The sequence below is a fragment of the Calliphora vicina genome, chromosome 4 (assembly GCF_958450345.1).
Source record: "Calliphora vicina chromosome 4, idCalVici1.1, whole genome shotgun sequence".
NCBI lineage: Eukaryota > Metazoa > Arthropoda > Insecta > Diptera > Calliphoridae > Calliphora > Calliphora vicina.
This window is the reverse complement of record NC_088783.1, coordinates 69,172,876-69,195,586: the sequence shown is the minus strand read 5'-3', so window position 1 is coordinate 69,195,586 and position 22,711 is coordinate 69,172,876. Positions and strand designations below refer to the sequence as shown.

Here is a 22,711-nt window from a genome sequence, read left to right as displayed (position 1 = left end):
CACAAATTGCATTTGAGAAGAAAAACAAGTAAGAGAGCTATATTCGGCTGTGCCGAATCTTATATACCCTTCACCAAATTATACTTCAAAATAAAAATTTTAATTATTTTTAGGTGAACAAAATTATTTTTTTTTCAAACTGGTTTTTTACATGTCTTGAAAAAAAAAAATTTCGAATTGTTTTTTAAATTTTTTTTTTAATATTTAGCGAAAAAAAATTTTGGTAAAAAAATACGGGTTAAAATATATTTTTTCCGATTTTGACCCATTGTAGGTCCAACTTACTATGGTCTTATATACGTCGTTGCAAAGGTCTTTGAAATATCTAGCATTAGATATCCATATTGTCTATATTAATAACTTAGTAACCCAGATATTGGTCAAAAATAGGACAAAAATCGAGGTTGTCCTGATTTTTTTCTTATATTTCAGCCATTTGTGGACCGATTTTGCTGATTTTAAATAGCAAACATCTCGAATGCATGTCTGATAGAATTATTGAAGATTTGGATCCCGACGATATCTGGGGTCTTCAGAAAATTGATTTCAACAGACTCCGCTATCTATAAGGATCCAGAATATATACACTTTATAGGGTCGGAAAATTATATTGTGGAAATTGCAAACTTATATAAACCCTTCTCACGAAGTTGAAGGGTATAATAAAAAGGTACCAATACAATACATTGAAAAAAGTACTTGAATATTTTATAAATTGCACCCTCTGTGTAACTGAAGTAATAAATCTTCAAAAATAATCATTAGTATTAATTAAACAGAGAAAAAATATATAAAAAAGTACTTTTGAAAAAAGTACCTGAAAAGTACTTTTGTAAATAGTACTATCTGCCTATACAAATAAATCTTTAAAAGTAACTGTAGTACAAATTAAAGAAAATATCATAAAAATGTACATTTTTAAAAAAGTACCATCTGTAAAAAGTACTATCTGTATAATTACTATGTTAATTTGAGAAAGAAATCTTCAAAAGCTACTTTAGTATGAATTAAAGAAACAATAAAAAATGCACAATTTACGAAAGTACCTTTTGAAAAAGTACATTTTAAAAAAAGTTCCTTTTGAAAAAAGTACCTATTGAAAAAAGTACCTTTTGTAAAACTACAACATCTTCAAAAACTACATTTTACGAAAATTATTTTGAAAAAAGTACCTTTGTAAAACTTTAGTACGTATTATAAAAACTAGTGTAAAAATGTACATTTTTACAAAAGAACTTGTGAAAAATAGCACCTACCAAGTACTTTCAGTAAAGTACATGATACATTTTTTAAAGGAAAAACAAAAAAATACTATTTTTGGTACTTTTTCACAATTAAGTGAATTCGTACACGCTTATAAGCAAATACAATTTTCTGAAAATAAGCGAATTCACTTAATTGTGAATAAATTCGAAAATAATCCATCGATTTTTATGACCGATATCTCATTTTGTTCCTATTACATGTGGCTTTGCGACAAAGCAATAAATCTAAACAATTTCTGCCGTTTTCGATTTTTCATGATTTTTTTAAAACAAAAAAATTTGATATTTTCATATAAAAAATATATTTTTTGCTTCAATTTGTTATTATAACTCCGAAACTATTCAGCCGATTAAAACGCAATATATATGTGAAAATTTGTACATAGCATGAGGAAAATGTTTTCAAAATTTAATCAATCGAAAGAAAGAAGAACATTCACTACTCAATTTTATGTATGTATGTCCAACAAAAAAAAAATTAAAATTTTGTGAAAATGAGCAAATTCACTTAATTGTGAATAAATTCGAAAAGAATTAATTGATTTTTATGATCGATATCTTATTCTGTTGCTATTATATGTGGTTTAACGATAAAGCAATAAATCTGAACAATTTCAGCCGTCTTCGATTTTTTATGATTTTTTTAAAACAAAAAAAAAAACATATTTTTTGCTTCAATTTGTTATTATAACTACTGAGTCGATTGAAACTTAATATATGTATGTATGAAATTTTGTACATAACATGGGAAAATGTTTTCAGTATTCAATCAATCGAAAGAAGAACATTAACTTTATCAATTTTATGTATGTATATCAAATAAAAGTAAAATTTTGTGAAAATGAGCGAATTCACTTAATTGTGAATAAATTCGAAAATAATCAATAGATTTTTATGATCGATATCGTATTTTGTTGTTATTATAAGTGGATTGCGATAAATCAATAAATCTGGACAATTTCTGCCGTTTTCGATTTTTCATGATTTTTTTAAAACAAAACAATTGGATATTTTCACATAAAAAATATATTTTCTGCTTCAATTTGTTATTACATATAACTCCGAAACTACTAGGCCGATTAAAACGCAATATATAAACGGATTGAAGGTTATGTAAATCTAAACTTTTCTAAGTTTATTTTAATAATATCGGACTAACCCTTTTTGAGTTATCATAAATTATATGGAGAAACGTCTAAAAAAATTCACAATTTTACAAAAAAAAAAAAAACTTCTCCATAGAATTTAAAATTTGGACCATATTTGAACCACAATACATCAAAATTGTTTAGTAGTTTAAAAAATGTTTTCAATTTTGTTGCCCTGTTTTATTTAACTTATCGACATAATGTTTAAGATGTAAAGTAGAGCTACTTTTTTCCTGTTTTTATTCGTTGTTATACTAAAGTGACAAAAGTGACTAAGTCCATTTTATTTTGTGAATATTGCAAATAATTAATAGACCTTCATTGACAGATTTCAAACATATTTTAAATCAAGGATTTTATAACGTTATTTTTGTTTCCTGCAAAATTTATGAAAAGGGACTTAGCACGTTTGTACATTCAGCTAACAATAAAATTTTATCCTTAAAAACTTAAAAGAATCTGTTATTAAGTAAACAAAATAAATTGTTTATAAAATCTTTTTATAGTTTTAAATTTACTACAATTGGGGTAGCGGAGCAAACCGGGTTAGCTATTTAGGTAAAAAAACATATTTTTTATAACATTCCCCCAAATTTGCCATTAAACATTTTATTACTTTCATAAATCATGCCTTTCTCCGCCCCATTTACTTAAGTACATTTGGTATGAGTCCTTTTTTATGTATTTCGTTATAAACATCAATCATTCCTTACCAAAAAACAACACACAAAAAAACCCGAACAAGTAAAAGCAAATAAATTTAAAATATTAATAAATCTACCTTTTAAATCTGTCTTTAATTTAATTTTTATAAAGCCTAAAAATCAATTTTGTATAATAAAAAATGTTGGCTTTGAAAAATGTCTGCCACACAACACATCAAATCCACTTGCTCACTCACCTAAACGCACAATATGGAAAAATGAAAAACTCATCAATCATTATTTACAAAAGCAGAAATAAAAAAAATAAAAATCCAGGACTGAAAACTAAAAACAATATTTTGTACAGGAAAATGAAAATAAAAACTGAAAGATTTGGCTCATATTGCTCTCAGAGGCAAATCATAGATGGGTAGGAGGAGGGGGAGGTTTTGGTGAACAACAAGGAAAATTGAATTTTGGTTGTACTTTGGCAATACAAGACATACAAACACATGGTAGATGATATTGTATACAAATAAACACAACATGTTTGTGACTAGAGGTACTAGAGCTTAATGCATACAACCTTCAGAAATTGTTTTTTTTAAACCAGGAGTCTTAAAGATTAGAATCATGCTGCAGAATTAGAAATCGGGATAGAGATTTATTAAATGATAAGGTTTTATTATACAGTATTTTTAAAATGCAAATTCTATTCATAAAAGGAGTGATATCGAAAGAACCCTATGATTTTTTTTTGATCTCCCGATACTGTTCAATACCATTGGAATCAGTTTGACGGTAGACCTTTGATTGTTTGGCCAACTTTTTGTAGGACAAACATGGGTTTTGTTGAAAATATTTAATAATTTTAGTATGCACTTTTCTCTCGTCACTCATTTTAATCAGATCAACAAAAAATGGACATAATTGACATTAACCATAATAACTGACAGACTTTACAAAGGTAACTGATAAAAAAAAATCATAGGGTTCTTTCGATATCACTCTTTTTATGAATAGAATTTGCATTTTAAAAATAGTGTATAATAAAACCTTAACATTTAATAAATCTCTAACCCGATTTCTAATTCTGCAGCATGATTCTAATCTTTAAAACTCCTGGTTTAAAAATATTTAAAATTTTTATTTTGAAGTATAATTAGGTGAAGGGTATATAAGATTCGGCACAGCCGACTATAGCCCTCTTAATTGATTTTCTTATAAAATTTGACTTCAATTTCCCTTCTCTGTCTTTGTCCTCTAAATTTTTAGCAGAGTTCCTGTCATGAACTTTTTGAGCCTTGTATGTTTTTAAAGCTGCATTGGCTTTAACTTTTCTTACCAAATAGCCCCAGTACTGACCTAACCGGACTGCTCTCCTACCGAATGTGTTGGGAGCTCTTTTGAAAATGCTTTCTATTTATTGGCTTTAGAAACATCAGGTGAACCATTCCTACAACCTGAACCTGGTTTTCTATCAACATTTGTTACAAAAGGCTCTATAAATACCGAAATTTACATCAAGGAAATTTTACAAAAAAAGGATGCTTCCATTCGTAATGCTATGTTCACACTTGGGCTTTTAAACGCGTTTAAGCAAAATTTTGATTAAGTTAATCAAAGCCGTTCACATTACATTTGAGATGATAAAGTTGACACTAAAATTATTAAGATGACAAATAAAAAACAACAAACAAATTTATGTTTCTTTAATGCATTAAATATGGAAATAAATACTTTATTAAAGATACCAGCAGATTATTTTAAACTTTTTAATTATGAGATTGTGAACATTGATGAATTATTAAGGTTTTTTAAGAAAAAAAAACTTCTGTCAAAATTTATTTATCGGTACTACACTAAAAGGTGGCCGATGCTACATCATAATCAGTTTGAGGTATGTTCAGTTGATCCTACGTGATTAAAGAAGTGATTAAGATTTAATCATGTCAATTTGAAGTGATTAACAAATCATTTAAATGTATGGATAATCATCTCGATTTTGAAGTGATTAGAGCTTAATCACGTTTGAGATGATTAACTCTGCAAATGTGAACATAGTATAAGACTTCTTAATATGTCTACTTATTTTTGGCCTGATTTGGCATCCTGTCACTATGGTAAGCAAGGTCTTGATTGGTGCAAGAACAATAATGTGTTATTTGTACCAAGAGAGCCAAATCCTCCAAACTGCCTGGAGCTAAACCCAGGCGAGAGATATTGGGCTCTTGTTAAAAGGGAATTGAAGAGCACAAAAAAGTTGTCCAAAAGTGTGGTATTATATTTTAAATGGAGATGGACTACGTTTTCAAACAAAGTGACAGAAAGTACTATAAAAACCTTAATATGGAAGGGTTTCCGGAAAAGGTTCATAAATTCAACACTATTGATTAGAACTATACAAATAATATATTTTGTAAGTTGAAATAATAATTTCAATCAAATAAAAAGAAATCAAAACTGTAGGTTTGCATTTGATTCTTTTCACAATCTGCATTTACCTTTATAACTCACTTTCTACAGGTAACTCTAGTTATTTACTATTTTTAAAATTTATGCGTTTTTACACAATCATCTCCTACGTTCAACTGACTATGCAAGTATTGTGGGTTTGGGTGTGTTTTTTGTTTAGTATTATAAATCTGTTGGTTTGAGTGTGCTCTAAATAAACCAAAAAAGTTCAAAATATCAATAGGAGGTCAGCTCCACTGTGTTCCTATCGGTTGGTACTCGTACTTTTGGTAGCTTACAACTAATATTAGAAGTATCATACGCCAGGCATACAAAATAGTACACCTTTATTAAAATGTTAAAATGTGTATGACCCAACAGTTTTGGTGACTGTCCCTAAATGAGGGCTTTTTAAATAACTAGAATCATATCATTTTAAATATTAGTTATATTTTTAAACTAATTGACTAATTGAAATAAAACTTGCACTAATAAATTTTAAATTTTAAGTGGACATGGTACCACCCATACAAAGTAAATAATTATTTTCGAATATCTGCAGAATTATAATTCTGACAGTCTTAAAACTTTATACGAACCAACTTCTTATTACTGCATGAAGTCTAACCAAAAATAGGAAGGATTGGATTGGAGTTAGTATCGAATAACTAGAAAACTATAATTGTGAGTCTTCAAACTTTACACGAATTAATTTCTTATCACTGCATGAGATTTAACAAACAATTTTGTGGATCGGAAAACGGGGAGAGTCACCTACCATATAAAGATAATAGTTATTTCTAAATATCTTGTGAACTATAATTGCAACATTATTCAAACTGTGTCCGAATAGCTCTCGTATCATTTTACATAGTTTAGAGAAAAATGGCAGTAACTGCATTAGTGGGCGATGGACCTCCCGATATTTCAATCGTAATTGTTCTTTCTCAACTGACTTTCTTTTGCTAGATCCGATCAAATCTGAGAATATAATCGAATCATTCGATTGGTTAAAAATCTGTCACAGTGAATCTGTTTTCTATGTATAGGATAAGGGACATAGACACTATCAAAACTGAAGGGAAAACATCCATGTACATCACACAGTTTCTGTATATTGGTTTTTACAACATGACCATTTGTTTAAGGTTGTGTGTTGGTTGTTACATTTAGAAATCTAACGTAAATCATTTACATACAACATCGTTTTTTACACTTTTCATTTTCTTGTGTGCGTTAGGAAATGACTATAATTCATATTTGTTTGATGGCTTCTGGGTTGGAAGTACATTTGCTTTGCTTTGCTCTGGTCTTTATTGAATTTTGTATTTGGTTTGTTTATTATTTCCTCTCTTTGTTCGATTTTATTTGTATATTTTTGTTCATATTTACCTGACATTCAATGGGCCATCTGGGGGCCTGCTGTGAACAATCATTATCCTTATCTTTTGGCAGGGCAAAGAGATCACGTGGCTCTTTGAGACGTGCTATGGGACGTAGGGTTTTCTCATCGGTATTCACTTCCAATTGATTAGTTTTTAAGCCTTTTGATAGAAAACTACCAAGAAAACCTGAAATCAAAAAAAAAATGATAATGTAAATTCTCTATGATTAATTACAAAATAAATTGAATATATTCGATTAAATACATATTTAGAAATTGAGTTTGTTTTTCCTCAATTTATTCAATTAAATATGGTATAATTATATGTTTATATAAACAAATTTGTTTTATTTAAATTTCATAATTATTATTTGTATAATTATTTTATGACAATTAACATAATTGCGGAATTAATTACAAATAAATGAAAATTTTTGTTTTTTTTTTAAAAGAAAAAATATTTGTTGTTTCAGCCATGTATGCTTTATTACATAAGCAAGCAAAAACACGCTCAAAATTTCCCTAAATCGGCTTGTTACGTTAGTAATTTTTTGCTGCCTTAAAAGCAGGTCAATTTAAATTTTTTCACTCAAAATTTCCATTAAAAGAAATTGCTTCCAATCCTAATGTTGTCTAGTGTATTAGCTCGTTCCTTGCTAGTTCAGCATAATTTTAATTGCCTGCAGTGTGTTCATAGAGCTTTATGTAACCATATTGTATAATTAATTAAATTTGTAAGTGATTTTCAAAAGCCACATTTTTGGTATATAAGTTTTGCAATTTCAAACGATGAGCTACATTAGACTGCACCAAACTTCTAAATGGAATTTTTTTGATTATAAACGTAAATCTCTCAATTATTATTATGCTGAAGTATCAATGTGAGGGTTGCGGGTTCGAATCTGGGTGTTTCTTCAGACAAACCATAAAGGTTAACAAAATCATTGTTATTGTCCCTTTATTTAGAAATACGTTTCCAAGGGAAGAATTTACGTGAAATGACATTACAAAACATTCCAATATCGTGCTCTGGAAGCATGGGGTTTTTGAGAAATTTTAAATACATATTTTATTGAGGGTATGACTTAAAACAAGTAAGAAAGCTATATTCGGCTGTGCCGAATCTTTTATACCCTTCACCAAATTATACTTCAAAATAAAAATTTTAAATATTTTTCGGTAAACAAAATTATTTTATTTTTGCAGTTTTTGTTTTTTTAATTTTTTTTTTTTTTTTAATATTTAGCGAAAAAAAACTTTTGATGGAAAAAAAATCGGGTTAAAAAATAATTTTTCCGATTTTGACCCACTGTAGGTCCAACTTACAATGCAAAGGTCTTTGAAATATCTATCATTAGATATCCATATTGTCTATATTAATGGCTTAGTAATCCAGATATAGGTCAAACACCGAGGTTGTCCTGGTTTTTTCCTCATATCTCAGGCATTTGTAGACTGATTTTGCTAAATTTAAATAGCAAAATTCTCGAAAGCATGTCTGACAGAATTATTGAAGATTTGGATCTCGAAGATATCTGGGGTCTTCAGAAAATTGATTTCAACAGACAGACGGACAGACAGACAGACAGACAGACAGACAGACAGACAGACATACAGACAGACAGACAGACAGACAGACAGACAGACAGACAGACAGACAGACAGACAGACAGACAGACAGACAGACAGACAGACAGACAGACAGACAGACAGACAGACAGACAGACAGACAGACAGACAGACAGACAGACAGACAGACAGACAGACAGACAGACAGACAGACAGACAGACAGACAGACAGACAGACAGACAGACAGACAGACAGACAGACAGACAGACAGACAGACAGACAGACAGACAGACAGACAGACAGACAGACAGACAGACAGACAGACAGACAGACAGACAGACAGACAGACAGACAGACAGACAGACAGACAGACAGACAGACAGACAGACAGACAGACAGACAGACAGACAGACAGACAGACAGACAGACAGACAGACAGAACGACAGACAGACAGACAGACAGGGATTTGAAATAAATGGTGTATCTTTGGAACACGGTTTTTGTTTTTAATAAATTATATGTCATTTTGAAGGGTCATTTATTGTCACATTTATAGTTAAACAAAGTTTTGTTTTGCATCAAAAATGAAGAATTTTGTGCTAGCAAAGCATCATATGCGGGAAGTTTTGCTTTACTTCTTTAATTTGAAGAAAAAAGTGTCGCTGAAATACACCGATTGCTCACCTAAGCTTATTGTGAATGTGATTCATCGGTTTCAACGTGCGTGAGATGGTTTGTGCGGTTCAGAAGTGGTGATTACCAAGTATTGAAGGCATTACTCCACGAAGATTGTTGTCATACTTAGCAAGAGCTTGCAAACTCATTGGGAGTAGCAATTTTAAAACGTTTGCGTACAGCAGGATTCATCCAAAAGCAGGGAAATTGGGTACCATACAAATTGAAGCCTTGAAATGATATTTGAACGCTTTAAAAGAAAATGATGTTTGCACTGAATTTGTATTTGCGATTAAAAATGGATCCATTACGATAATCCGAAGCGTAAGAGATCGTATGTGGAGCCCTGACAACAAGCCAAATCGACACCTATGCCAAATATTCATGGCGCTAAGGTTATTCTCTGTATTTGGTGGGAGCAAAAGGGTCCTAAAATACCCAGAATATGCGGCCAGACATGACAACACTCGGCCACATGTTGCAATACCTGTTAAAAAGCATTTAGAAGGAAGTGGTTGGGAAGCTTTGCCTCATCCGCCTTATAGTCCAGACTTTTCGCCGTCCGACTACTATTTCTTTCGATCGATGCAGAACGCTCTCTCTCTCTATGATGCGCTTCATTATGGAATAGAGTTAAAAAAATGTACTTTTTTATTTTTTTTAACAAAAGGTACCTTTACCTTTTTCGTTTTATATCAAACATCCTTAACAATTAATGTGGTGACTTATGACAGTTAAATGCATCTATTGGTAATTAAGAAATTTGTTACCATTTCTAGGTTTATGCAGAATTTTAAGAGGGCGAAATAAATAATAAATAAAGCAAAACTTCCCAAAAATTTATAAAAAAAACCTTTTGTTCTGAGGATCTTCATATACATTAAAGAGTAACGTTATTGAGTGATTGACTGAATCAACATCGGCCAACCCAAAAGCCAAAAGGTAGATATATGAAATAATGATCTGTAGGTTGCCCTATGTAGATCCCATAAGAAGGCATTTTTAGGAAATTTTAATGTTTTTGGGTAAAAACTGGTAAATTTGGTAACCTTTTACAGATACCAAAAATATTTAAAATCCATCTTTATTCACTTAAAAAATTAGCGGACTGGCGTTTTTTGGTACTTTTTTGGTAATTCAAATCCTCTAGGTAGAAAATGGGTAAAAACTATGTTTTGATACTTTTTTGACACCCTATGCATCTTTTAAACCAATAGAAATATAAAAAAAAATTAAATCTTATTATTTAATTATCAAACAATGCCAAATATAAATTTGGTACTTTTTAAGGTTAAAGACGGGAAAAAACATTTTATTAAAAACTAAGCAATTTTGTTAAAATTTTAAACATTTGTTCCTATAATCATACAGAAAGTAACTAACATGATATTATTTGGAACCCAGGGGTGAATGTGGAAATTGGGGCAAATCCGGGTAAATAGTTTGGTTCTTGAGCACATGAACACAGATTTGAGTCGTTTGAAATATATATCTGTTACAAAAGATGTTTCCAAAAAGAAGTACTTTGAAATTTGAAACACTAGTCCTGTTCAAGAAGGATAAGGAAAATTGGTACTTTTTCTTCTAATGGTACTTTTTTTTATTATATTAAATTATTTAACTTATATACATAATAATTGACTGATATACTTATGTTTAACGAAAGAATCAAAGATATGGGGCTTAGTAGTATTAAGGTACTTTTTCGTTCATCAAGTAGTACCTTTTGAATTTTCTATAATAATAAAACTAATAGTAAAACTGAGTTAAATATTTTGATTGTGCCCACTAGGCAATGTGTCGTAAGTTTGAAAAGCAATAAGTTTTGTCCTGCAAAGACATAAACTGCAAGTTTTTGCTGTTAAATTTTGCATTCCCAAGTGAACACAATTTTGAAATTTCTTGATTTTAATCCCCACTAATTATTTACGTTTTACTTTGATTTGAGGACTCTTTGGTCATGCACATTACCTCTTCCCAACTTCATTTGATTTACAAGTATTCATTACAGTTTTAATAACTTTCTTGTTTGAATTACCCAAATACTTTTAAAGGTAACTAAGTTAAAAATGTTTGCAATTTTTTCCTCCACACAATTTTGCACCCGCCTAAGCTTTATCTACATAATTTATCAATACAACCACTCAAATATTACCCTGTCTTTTAATGCATTAAATAAATGACAACTAATAATCATAATCATTTGTGGTTTATTATACAACAATATACAGATGAGTTTACTGTTTGTCATTCACCACAATTTTACGTGCAAAATTATGTTTATGGTCAGTTTTTAAAGGTCCCCTCCCAATCTCTATTTATCAATATTGCGTGTCATTTAGCCAAAAAAAATAGAAAAACAAAAATCAATTCAAATTTTTATAAATTTCATTTTGTGGGTTGCATTTGTTTAACTTTTTTTGTTTTTTGTTTTTGGTTATTTGAGTTAAATGTGATTAATTTTCTATTTTATTGGATTGTGTTGTATTGCATACACTAATACTCCGTTTAGTTAAGGAAGGGAAGTACTTTGGCAAAAAACTAAAACGTGTTGCAGCAGTTGAGGCAACAAATGGTGCCACTACATGCATACTAAACACATGTCCCTGCACAATGCATACAAACAGTATTTTGTACAACAAAAAATTCACAAGCACACAAACACTTTGGTGCACTCCCACGTACAACAACACACTAACACATTGCAATTTGAACATGTACAACATGGATACTACGTGTTTTGCATATCCTGGCAAAAACCAAAACAACTTTAATACGAGTCCATCCATATTTGTGTGAATGTTGAAATGTATGTATGTGTGGAAGCTGTTGTGTGTGGTGTTCGAGTGTTGTAGTAGTAAATAAATATCTGGCAAATAAACTCCCAAAACCCACATACATTTATATTTGTACATATATGTATCTGCTCGGTTAAAGTTGAGAGAGAAAAAAATATTGGTTCAACAGAAATGTACAATGGTGCGACTAGTTGGTTACAATTAACTACTCTTTCAAAATCTTCAATAGCCAAAGCCATTAATCAGTAACTAATTGTCCCAGAATTTTAAAGTCTTACTCCTAAAATTAACCGAAAAATTAACCGGTTCATATAGATTTGAGTAAAAAATTAACCGGTTAATATAGAATTGAGTGAAAAATTAACCGGTTCATATAGAATTGAGTGAAAAATTAACCGATTCACATAGAATTGAGTGAAAAATTAACCTGTATATATATAATTTAGTGAAAAATGAACCGGTTCATATAGAATTGAGTGAAAAATTAACCGGTTAATATAGAATTGAGTGAAAAATTAACCGGTTCTTATAGAATTGAGTGAAAAATTAACCGATTCACATAGAATTGAGTGAAAAATTAACCTGTTCATATAGAATTTAGTGAAAAATGAACCGGTTCATATAGAATTGAGTGAAAAATTAACCGGTTCATATAGAATTGAGTGAAAAATTAACCGGTTCATATAGATTTGAGTGAAAAATTAACCGGTTCATATAGAATTGAGTGAAAAAAGAACCGGTTCATATAGAACTGAGTGAAAAATTAGCCGGTTCATATAGAATTGAGTGAAAAATGAACCGGTTCATATAGAATTGAGTGAAAATTTAACCGGTCTTATATAATTGAGTGAAAAATTAACCGGTTCATATAGAATTGAGTGAAAAAAGAACCGGTTCATATAGAATTGAGTGAAAAATTAACCGGTTCATATAGAACTGAATGAAAAATGAAGCGGTTCATATAGAACCGGTTCATATATAATTGAATAAAAAATTAACCGGTTCATATAGAATTGAGTGAAAAATTAACCGATTCACATAGAATTGAGTGAAAAATTAACCTGTATATATATAATTTAGTGAAAAATGAACCGGTTCATATAGAATTGAGTGAAAAATTAACCGGTTCATATAGAATTGTGTGAAAAATTAACCGGTTCATATGGAATTGAGTGAAAAAAGAACCGATTGAGTGAAAAATTAACCGGTTCATATAGAACTGAATGAAAAATTAAGCGGTTCATATAGAACCGGTTCATATAAAATTGAGTAAAAAATTAACCGTTTCATATAGAATTGAGTGAAAAATTAATCGCTTCATATAGAATTGAGTGAAAAATGAACCGGTTCATATAGAACAGAGCGAAAAATTAACCTGTTCATATAAAATTGAGTGAAAAATAATCCGGTTCATATAGAACATGGTGAAAATGAACCGGTTCTTATAGAATTTAATGAAAAATTAAGCAGTTCATATAGAATTGAGTCAAAAATTAATCGATTCATATAGAACAGAGTGAAAATGAACCGGTTCATAAAGAATTGAATGAAAAATGAACCGGTTCATATATAATTGATTGAAAAATTAAACGATTCATATTGAATTGAGTGAAAAATTAACCGGTTCATTTAGAACAGGGTGAAAAATGAACTGGTTCATATAGAACAGAGTGAAAAATTAAATAGTATCTAGGAATCCAACTTAGGGGCCTTGAGACTACATCTCCTCCTTGTTATTTAAAGTCCAAAATCAAAACTTCAACTCTACAACACTTCCTCTATAGCCATGGAAAATGTAATTAAAATCGGACTATCCCTTTAGAAGTTACAGATTTATTTCCAATTTTTTTTTAAATCCCCCCACTGTGCATTGTTCATTTTCCAAATGTGTGTCTTGTGTTGTGTTGTGAGTGGTTGAAAAGAGTGAGAGTTAACAAATTCGTAACCAAAATAGCCAATTCATGTCAATGCTACAAAACAAATTCTTTTTAAAAAAAAAATAAAAAAAAAAACAAAAACATTTTTGTCTGTTTCTATTTTTTTTCGTAGCAAACACTAATTTGTTTTTCTGGTTTTAGAGTTTGTTCATTGTTTTGTGTTTTATTTCAGAAAACAACTTTCAATTCAAAACCCTTTTCAATTTCAATTTATCTTATCCTTTCATCACTTCTTTTTTTTCTACACATATTGACAACAAAAACTAACTACATACACTGCTGTCAACTTAAATTAAGGACTGCCAATAAAAACCAACACTTTGTCATTTTATTACTACAAATTCTACAAATATCCCACAATCAATATATAAATAAAGGGATTTGGCGTATTTTTGTGTTTTTATATCCCTAATAAACATTATTGGTGTTAGGGTCTTGTGAATAAAACAAATATTGTAGTATTGAAAATATTTTATTTATTTTCCTGCAGCAGCTTTGAAAACCTACACTAAATTTTCGGGTAATCAACAATCAATGACAAAACAAAAACTTTGACTTTATATCATTTATCACATACTCAAGATAATAGTTTGGGTAGAAACATAAACAGTTTATTAATAAATTTGTTATGGGTTTAGGTGTTTAATGGCCATAGCCATTAAAGTAATTTTGTTAGAAAAGGACTGAAATCAATTACACAGTTTTATAATGATTTTGGTGACGCCGAAACTAAAACTGATTTTATATAACACAAATTTTATTTCACATAAATGTTAATAAAAAGAAACTACTAAACCTACAGTTTTTTATTTGATGGGAATTATTATCACAACTTACAAAAAATATTTGTCCAATTCACAACGTAGTTGTATGTTGTACTTTGTATGATACAACTATTGTGGTTGTGAACACAGATTTAGCAAAGTCGTATGTTTACCTTGTCAAGCCTTGAAAATGCCAAAAGAAACAGATCAAAACAAAACATTCCATAGCCTATTAATATGTAAAATTAATAGTGCAGCGAACAATAGCAAACTAATGTCTGAATTGTGTAAAAATGCAAACAATTGACGAATATTTAAAACAAATGATCGTTTTTCATGAATTAAATAAATCAACTGATTTCAGTGTTACCGTTTTGTTGTTATTTTACACTAAAATTAACAAATTTGTTTGTTTATATATAAATATGAACTTTTGGTAACACTTAAATTTTCATACAACATTCGAAAAACATATGTAAAAATGTTGTAGGTGTTGCACAAAATATTTATATAGAAATTATCAACAACATTTGTACAACTATTGTAGATTCAGACGACTTATAACTCATACGACTGTACAACGTCAGTTGTGAATTGAACAATTATTTTTCTAGTTCTAATCAATAGTGATGAATTTATGAACCTTTTCAGGAAACGCTTCCATTAAGGTTTTATAGTGCTTTCTGTCACTTTGTATATGCTTTCCACACATTTGGACACCTTTTTTGTGCTCTTCAATTCTCTTTTAACAAGACCTCAATATAACCCCACTGGCCTTAGCTCCAGGCAGTTTGGAGGACTTGCTTCTCTTGGTACAAATACCACATTATTGTTCTTGTACCACTCAAGACCTTGCTTACCATAGTGACAGGATGCCAAATCAGGCCAAAAATAAGTGGACACATTAAGAAAGAAGTCTTATGAATGGAAGCATCCTCTTTTGTATACATTACTTGATGTAAATTTCGGTATTTATAGAGCCATTTGTAACAAATGTTCGGATTCTTTTGCCGCAACTGCATATTGCTGGCCATGGTAAGAACTTTTTGACAATTTTCTGCTTTTGGGTCCTAAATTTTTCTATTGTCCAGATCATACGTTTGTCATCCATTGAGCAGCAGGAATATTTTTTTAATTAAATTTTCGAGCTCTGTCTTTGGCCTCTAAATTTTTAGCAGAGTTCCTGTCATGAACTTTTTGAGCCTTGTATTTAAATTTTCGTACCAAATAGTCCGAGTACTGAGCTAACCGGGCTGCTTTTCTACCGGATATGTTGGAAGCTCTTTTGAAAATGCTTTCTATTTATTGGCTTTAGAAACATCATGTGGATCATTCCTTCTACCTGAACCAGGTTTTCTATCAACAGTGGGGCAGAATCAAAATTTTTGGAAAAAAATCTGAAAAATCCAGATATTTCTAAACGGCTAGTCCGATCGGGAAAAGGTCAAAGGGAATCCTACAATTCCTAAAAATTGGAAAATCCGAAAAATTGTATTTTTTTACAGAATTCACATTTCATTTGGGGCTGGGAAAATGCTTTGGGGATAAATAGGGAGCATATCAAGGTTTCAAAAGCTGCTTTCCGTTTTCTGATCCCTGCTTTGCGATTTTAGAACACGTGGTCAAGTTGAAAATTAGATAAAAAATATGTCAAATTTCGAAGGGCGTAGGGGTGCCATTTCCGGAAAATTGTACATTTTTTTTATACCAAAATGTTTTCCGTAAAGATACCTTACAGAAAAACATAAAATTGTTGTATGTTCTTAAAGAAATTTTTTTATTTAAAAAAAGACAGCAAAAATTTACTATTTTTTTTAATTTATAAATTGAAAATCGTTTATTTTTGGATTCATATTTGATATTGCTCTGAAATCGTTTGTTTATTATTTGTAATTTAGCTGTCTAACTAACCAAACAAAATCGACTCCATTCGGTACAAAAGTACCCCCTATATTTTTAAAATAACGGATTAAGGTATGGCAAAATTTAAAAATTTTAATTTTGAAATGAGTATAACATGGAAATTGTAAGAGATAAATAGCACACGCAAGCATATTTTATCAAGGCCTAGACGAACGCTTTCAAAAAATATAAAAATCTTTGATTGGATGGGAAACAAAAAATAGCAGGTGTTTAAAAATTGTACATGTCGAAGGTACCCTTCTTTGAGCTACCATAGCGCCGCACAGTGGCTCATTGTCGTTTTTCATCGGCCAAAACTCTGTAACTTTTGAACCAATAGAGATATTTTGATGGATAGATATCTTCTTGAATTTTTCTGCATTTTTAATTTCATTAAAATTGGTTCAGCAGTTGTTGAGAAATTTAAAGCAAAAGTAGAACTTTTAATTTTTTATAGCATTTAGTATGAAAAATCGAATTTTTTTATTTTTTTCATCAGCTTTACTTTTAAAAAAGTTGTAGGCAGATAAAAACAAATAATTTATTTTCGTGAATGATTTTCGGAAGCAGGTCTTATATGGGAACTATGACTAATTATGGACCGATCGCCATGAATTTATGTCCTGTGATTTATGTCTATATGAATGTTATTTCTGTTGAATTGTATGTCTATACCAACATTTTTAAAAGATTTATGATCGTTAAAGTGATTTTTGGAAGCGGGCCTTATGTGAAATAATGGACCTACAGTGGTGGCCAGGAATTTAAGACAAAAATTGTTTGCTAAATTCCATGTAATTGTCAATTATTTTTTCAAATATTTCCACAAATATGTATGCATGAGGACTGTTTTAACACACAAGTGTGTTTTATTCGACTGTGTCAATTCATACATATTCACCATTAACACATACAATTTTTCTACAACTTCACCAAAAAATTTTTTTTTTAAATAAACATATTTTCTCACATTTATATCATTATAATTTTATTATTATAAAATATTCGGACCAAATTTCGTATTTTTAGTTTCATTAGTTTCGGCCATATCATGTTATTAACAGCGGTTGTTCGCTGAGGTGGGTCAACGTATTTCCACATATCTTTGTCCATATATGTTTTACCGATTTTTCCAAACATTTTTCAGAAACTAGAAACATTAATAATAAATTTCATACCCTTAGAGGTCCTTTTATTTTGGCTCTATCGCACTTAAAATTCAGTTGATGAAAAAAATTCAAGTATTTGTCTTAAATTGGAGGCCACCACTGTATTTCAGTAATTTTCCTCGGGCAGAAATAAATTTATGTACCAATTTTATCGCAATATCTTCAAAATTGCGACTTGTACTTTGCACCAGTCATATGAACAGGTAAAATAAAAATAGAAACAAAATTTGGGAGTAATTTCATTGAAATGAAAAAAGTGTTCAACAAACAGATCAAAACAGGTCAACAAGTATATATAGGCTTAAAGAGGACACTTTGGCCTTTCTCCTGGTAGTAAAATTTGTTTAACCCCTTTTGACCTTAAGCTATTTTATTCCACTGAAATTCAAATTTGACTAAAATATAGTATCTGAGAAAAAAACACATCAGGTATAAACGGTACAGTGACAAATCATACCAGTTCTTAAAGACTATTATCCTACCAACGTAACGATCAAATTTACAAAAATCACATTTTTTATAAAATGACATAAAATATTTGACTTTAACAGCATGCCACGCACACAATAGACAATATTTTTCTAATTTTTTGGCTACCTTATAGGGTATTCAATCTATTAACCGTTAATCGGTTAACCGATTCATTTTTGACTGTTCGAATAATTTAAAATTGCCGATTTTCGAATAACAAATAAACCGATTAATTTGTGTCGATTAACCGATTAACCGAAGTTCCTTTTTTTCACTTTAACATGCATATTTTTTTGAATTTATTTTTCCGTTTCAATTAAAAAACAAATTTCAAATTAAAATTACATATTTTTCGAACATTCAAGAAACATGTTTAGTGAGTATAAAAATGACATATTTAATTACATTTATTTGAAACTTTGTATTTACATGTAGACAACATTTTTTTGGAAAAGAGTTTTTTATCAGAACTTAACGAAACTTTTAAAAGTATTCGATATCTAATACAATCCAAAAAGGACTCCAATGGTATAACTAAAAAATGAACTGATATTTTGAATATTCTTTATCATGATTCCGATTTCTCCAACAATACATCAGCGAGAGAGTTTTTTCCAAGTCATGTTTTATTAAATCTAAAGAAATATAAAAATAGTTTTAAAGGAAAACATTTAAATTATATTTTTTTTTTAAATATTATTTCAGAAGTTTTCAATAAAACCCTAAAAAAACTCATGTGTATACAAAAAGGATTTTTTGGTTGAATTGTTATGTTTTGTTTTTTTATGTATTTGTACACAAAATTCGTTGTTGTATTTTCAATTTAAAATTAAAATAGAAATTATTCGGTTAATCGAATAATTTTAAATTAAACCGGTTCGAATAACAGGTTTTTAGCCCTTTTTGTCAATTGGCTTGTAATTTCTACATTTTTAATTTGCGACCCCACAAAGTATATATATTCTTGATCGTTATAGATAGCGAAGTCGATATTGCCATGTCCTTCTGTCCGCCACTATGTTGAAATCAACTTTCCGTGGCCCCCAAATAACTTACATACGTGATTCATACATCAATATATCGGGAATTCTTCCGGCTCGATTGCTATTTAAAATCGAGAAAATCGGTCCACAAATGGCTGAGATATAAGGAATAAACCAGGACAACATAGATTTTTGACCTATTTTTTACCCATATCTGGACTACTAAATCATTAATATAGACAATAGATATCTAATGATAGATATTTCAAAGACCTGTGCAACGACATACTATATGCATAAGGCCATAGTAAGTTGGACCCTACAAGGGGTCAAAATCGGAAAAATATTTTTTTGAATTTGTTTGTTAGAAATTATTTTTCCCCAAAAAAGATTTTTTAAAGTTAAAAAAATTAAAAAAAACAAGTAAGAGTGGTATATTAGGCTGTGCCGAATCTTATATACCCTTCACCAAATTATACTTCAAAATTTTAAATATTTTAAGGTAAACAAAATTTAATTTCCAGTTGTTTTTTTCATTTTTTGGAAAAAAAATTTTTTAAATTTTTTTTTTAAATTTAAAATTTTTTTTTTTTAAATTTTAAAAAAATTTTTTTATTTTTTTAAATTTTTTTTTGTGAAAAAAAATTCGACTTAAAAATTTTTTTCTTCCGATTTTGACCCATTGTAGGTCCAACTTACTATGGTCTTATATACGTCGTTGCAAATGACTTTGAAATATCTATCATTAGGTATCCATATTGTCTATATTAATGTCTTAGTAATTCAGATATAGGTCAAAAATCGAGGTTGTCTTGGTTTTTTCCTCATATCTCTGCCATTTGTGGACCGATTTTCTCGAAAATTCTCGAAAGCATGTCTGACAGAATTATTGAAGATTTGGATCCAGAAGATATCAGGGGTCTTCAGAAAATTGCTTTCAACAGACAGACGGACAGACAGACAGACGGACATGGCTTAATCGACTCCGCTATCTATAAGGATCCAGGTGATTATATAAAAAATTAAAAGTTAACAAAACCTCAATTCCTTAAAAAAATATTTATGAAAATTAAAGAACATCACAAATTTCATATTTCACTTAAATTCGTACATTTATATTAAATTATAATTAAAACTTTAAAAATTAAAAAAAATGTTAATATTAAATTATCCTAATACTTTGTAGGGTATCATTTGCTATTTTTTAGTGCCTTTACGATTTTAAATGAAGCGTTGATATTCTGGCCACTGACAGTCTTACCCAATTTTTTTATTTGTGGATAAGGGCAATTAAAATTATACCCAATTTTCTGATAGGTAATAGCACACACAATATAAAAATAGCATTTTAAAATATTTCCAAAATATCAACTTTCTAAAACTAATGAATAAAATTTGACTACGATGGTGTACGATTTTAAGTGACATTCACTGTATACCCTTCTCACGAAGGTGAAGGGTATAAAAATTGGAAAAAACTTTTTTTAAAAAAAATAAAAAACTATTTTTAAGTATAATTTGGTGAAGGGTATATAAGATTCGGCACAGCCGATTTGTGACCACCCTATTAGAATTCAAGGTTAGATACAGGGTGTCAAAGTCGACCACCTCTGGTATGCAAAACTAACTTTACTTGCTTATTTACTTTATAAAATAATTTTGTTAAAAATGGTAAAGTTAAAGTAAATATTGTTTAGCATTTCAACTTCAATATAAAATTTTATTTTAAGATATTAAAATATATTTTATTAAGATAATAAATTTCTATAGTATTCTTAAAAAAAAACCCAAATAAAATCTTCAAATTTGAAGTAAAATTCGAAAAAATTCCTTAACAAACTGCGTTAACCCAATTATTAACACCAACCTCCATGTAAATCCCTATCCAAATATTCACATCCCCACCAAATACCAACAATATAATAAACAAAAAATGCATCCATTCCCGCACACTCAGTAGCAGAATTTAAAAATATAGATGTAGACAATATTGACACACTCCTTGCATTACTTCTCACAAGCACTGTGTTCAGTTCGCTTCTTTACTTTACTACACTTCACTTCAGTTGTCATTAGTGGTAAGTATGTCCTTAAATTTAGCAGCACATTCAATTCGTATGAAACAGGAACAATAAAATCCAAATACAAAATGCGTTTCTTATGCTCTCACACATTCACACACACACAGTCATGAGTTTTTGTGAAAAACTCTGGTGTGTTTTTGAGAGTTTAAGTTATAAAACCCGTTATTGGTGGGAGTAAAAGAGAGTATTTATGCTTGAGCATTAAAAAAAAATGAAAATGAAGACAAAAACAAAAACAATACTAAATTATTGTATGGGGAAGTGTGTGTAAACATGAGTAAGTAAGTATGTGTTAGTATTCGTATTACAACAAGTACACTGTAACACCACTATACTACGACTCTGCACAGTGGGACAGAATAGAAAAATTTTAGAAATAAATTTCACAGAGTTAATTTTTTTAAAACAGACCTCCAGGAACCGCACCTTGGGGTCCCAAAGTAGGGTACCTCAGACATGCGACAATTTTAAACGCTTGGGAATTTCCGGACTGTAATTGCACAGCTAGACAAACTCTGAGGTGCTCTACTTTGATACTCCACACTACACCTCTGTGAAATTGCATACCAAACTGATCAGCCAGTTAGAAATGACAGAGTCTGCCCCACTGTACACTGCACAGAGCAAAATGTTGTACTGAATTTATTTTAGTGTCTTTCAAGTGAAATGACTGACACTCATTTTTCGTTTTTTGTCTTCCAGTGGGTTTTTATTTCAAAATAAATGAAATAAAAACAACAACTAAAACAACTACAAAAAAAAAACAGAAGAATGAAATGAAACATTTGATGCCACATTTAGCAACATTTTTACCGTTTTTAATGATAAAGTTTGACTTTTATTTTTATTATGAAAACAGACAAAGGACTTTATTTGTCAATATAAATAAAGTATTATGAAAGTATGTATGTACTATATATCTGAATGTGTATTTTGTGTATGTGTTTCATTTATTTGTTTTTAATGCTGGTATAAAATGTTAGTATATATTTGTTAGTTGTAGCATCTAAATGAAAACTGACACAGAAAGAATCCTTTTTCCTCACTTTATTATTGTTGGTTTTTTTTTTTTCTTCTTTTGTAGATTATCCCTAATTGAGGGTGTGGATTTAAATGAACAAAGAAATATAGTGTTGTAATATAAACCAGAAATCAGTCTTTATTGAAGTAAGGGATTTATGCTTTAAATTAAAAACTTAATTTGATTTAAAAGGAATTTTTTGATTTGTCTTAATCGAATATTATAGAAGAGTTAACATTTTTAAATATTAGACTAATGTCCAATAAATATTTATACTATTTTCTAAATAAATTCGGAAAATACTACATGATTTTATTAGTCCCATTATGAAAAACCTAAAATTTTGTTGAAAAGCTTAAAATATATTGGAAAAAAACTATTTTCAAGCAGTTCATATAAGTCAACAGACAGTAATCTTAAGATCAAATAAGTAAAGCAAAA

At 29.6% G+C, this 22,711-nt stretch overlaps 1 protein-coding gene across 5 annotated transcripts in view; it reads right to left on the bottom strand.

Annotated features, from left to right (window-relative positions):
- Nna1 (Nna1 carboxypeptidase) overlaps positions 1-22,711 on the bottom strand; it is a 221,621-nt gene that overhangs the window by 141,200 nt on the left and 57,710 nt on the right. For all 5 annotated transcript variants that reach the window (XM_065510249.1, XM_065510248.1, XM_065510250.1 and 2 more), the window contains exon 2: positions 6,904-7,082. In XM_065510249.1, the coding sequence (XP_065366321.1) occupies positions 6,904-7,082 (179 nt within the window). The remainder of the gene's footprint in view (positions 1-6,903; positions 7,083-22,711) is intronic.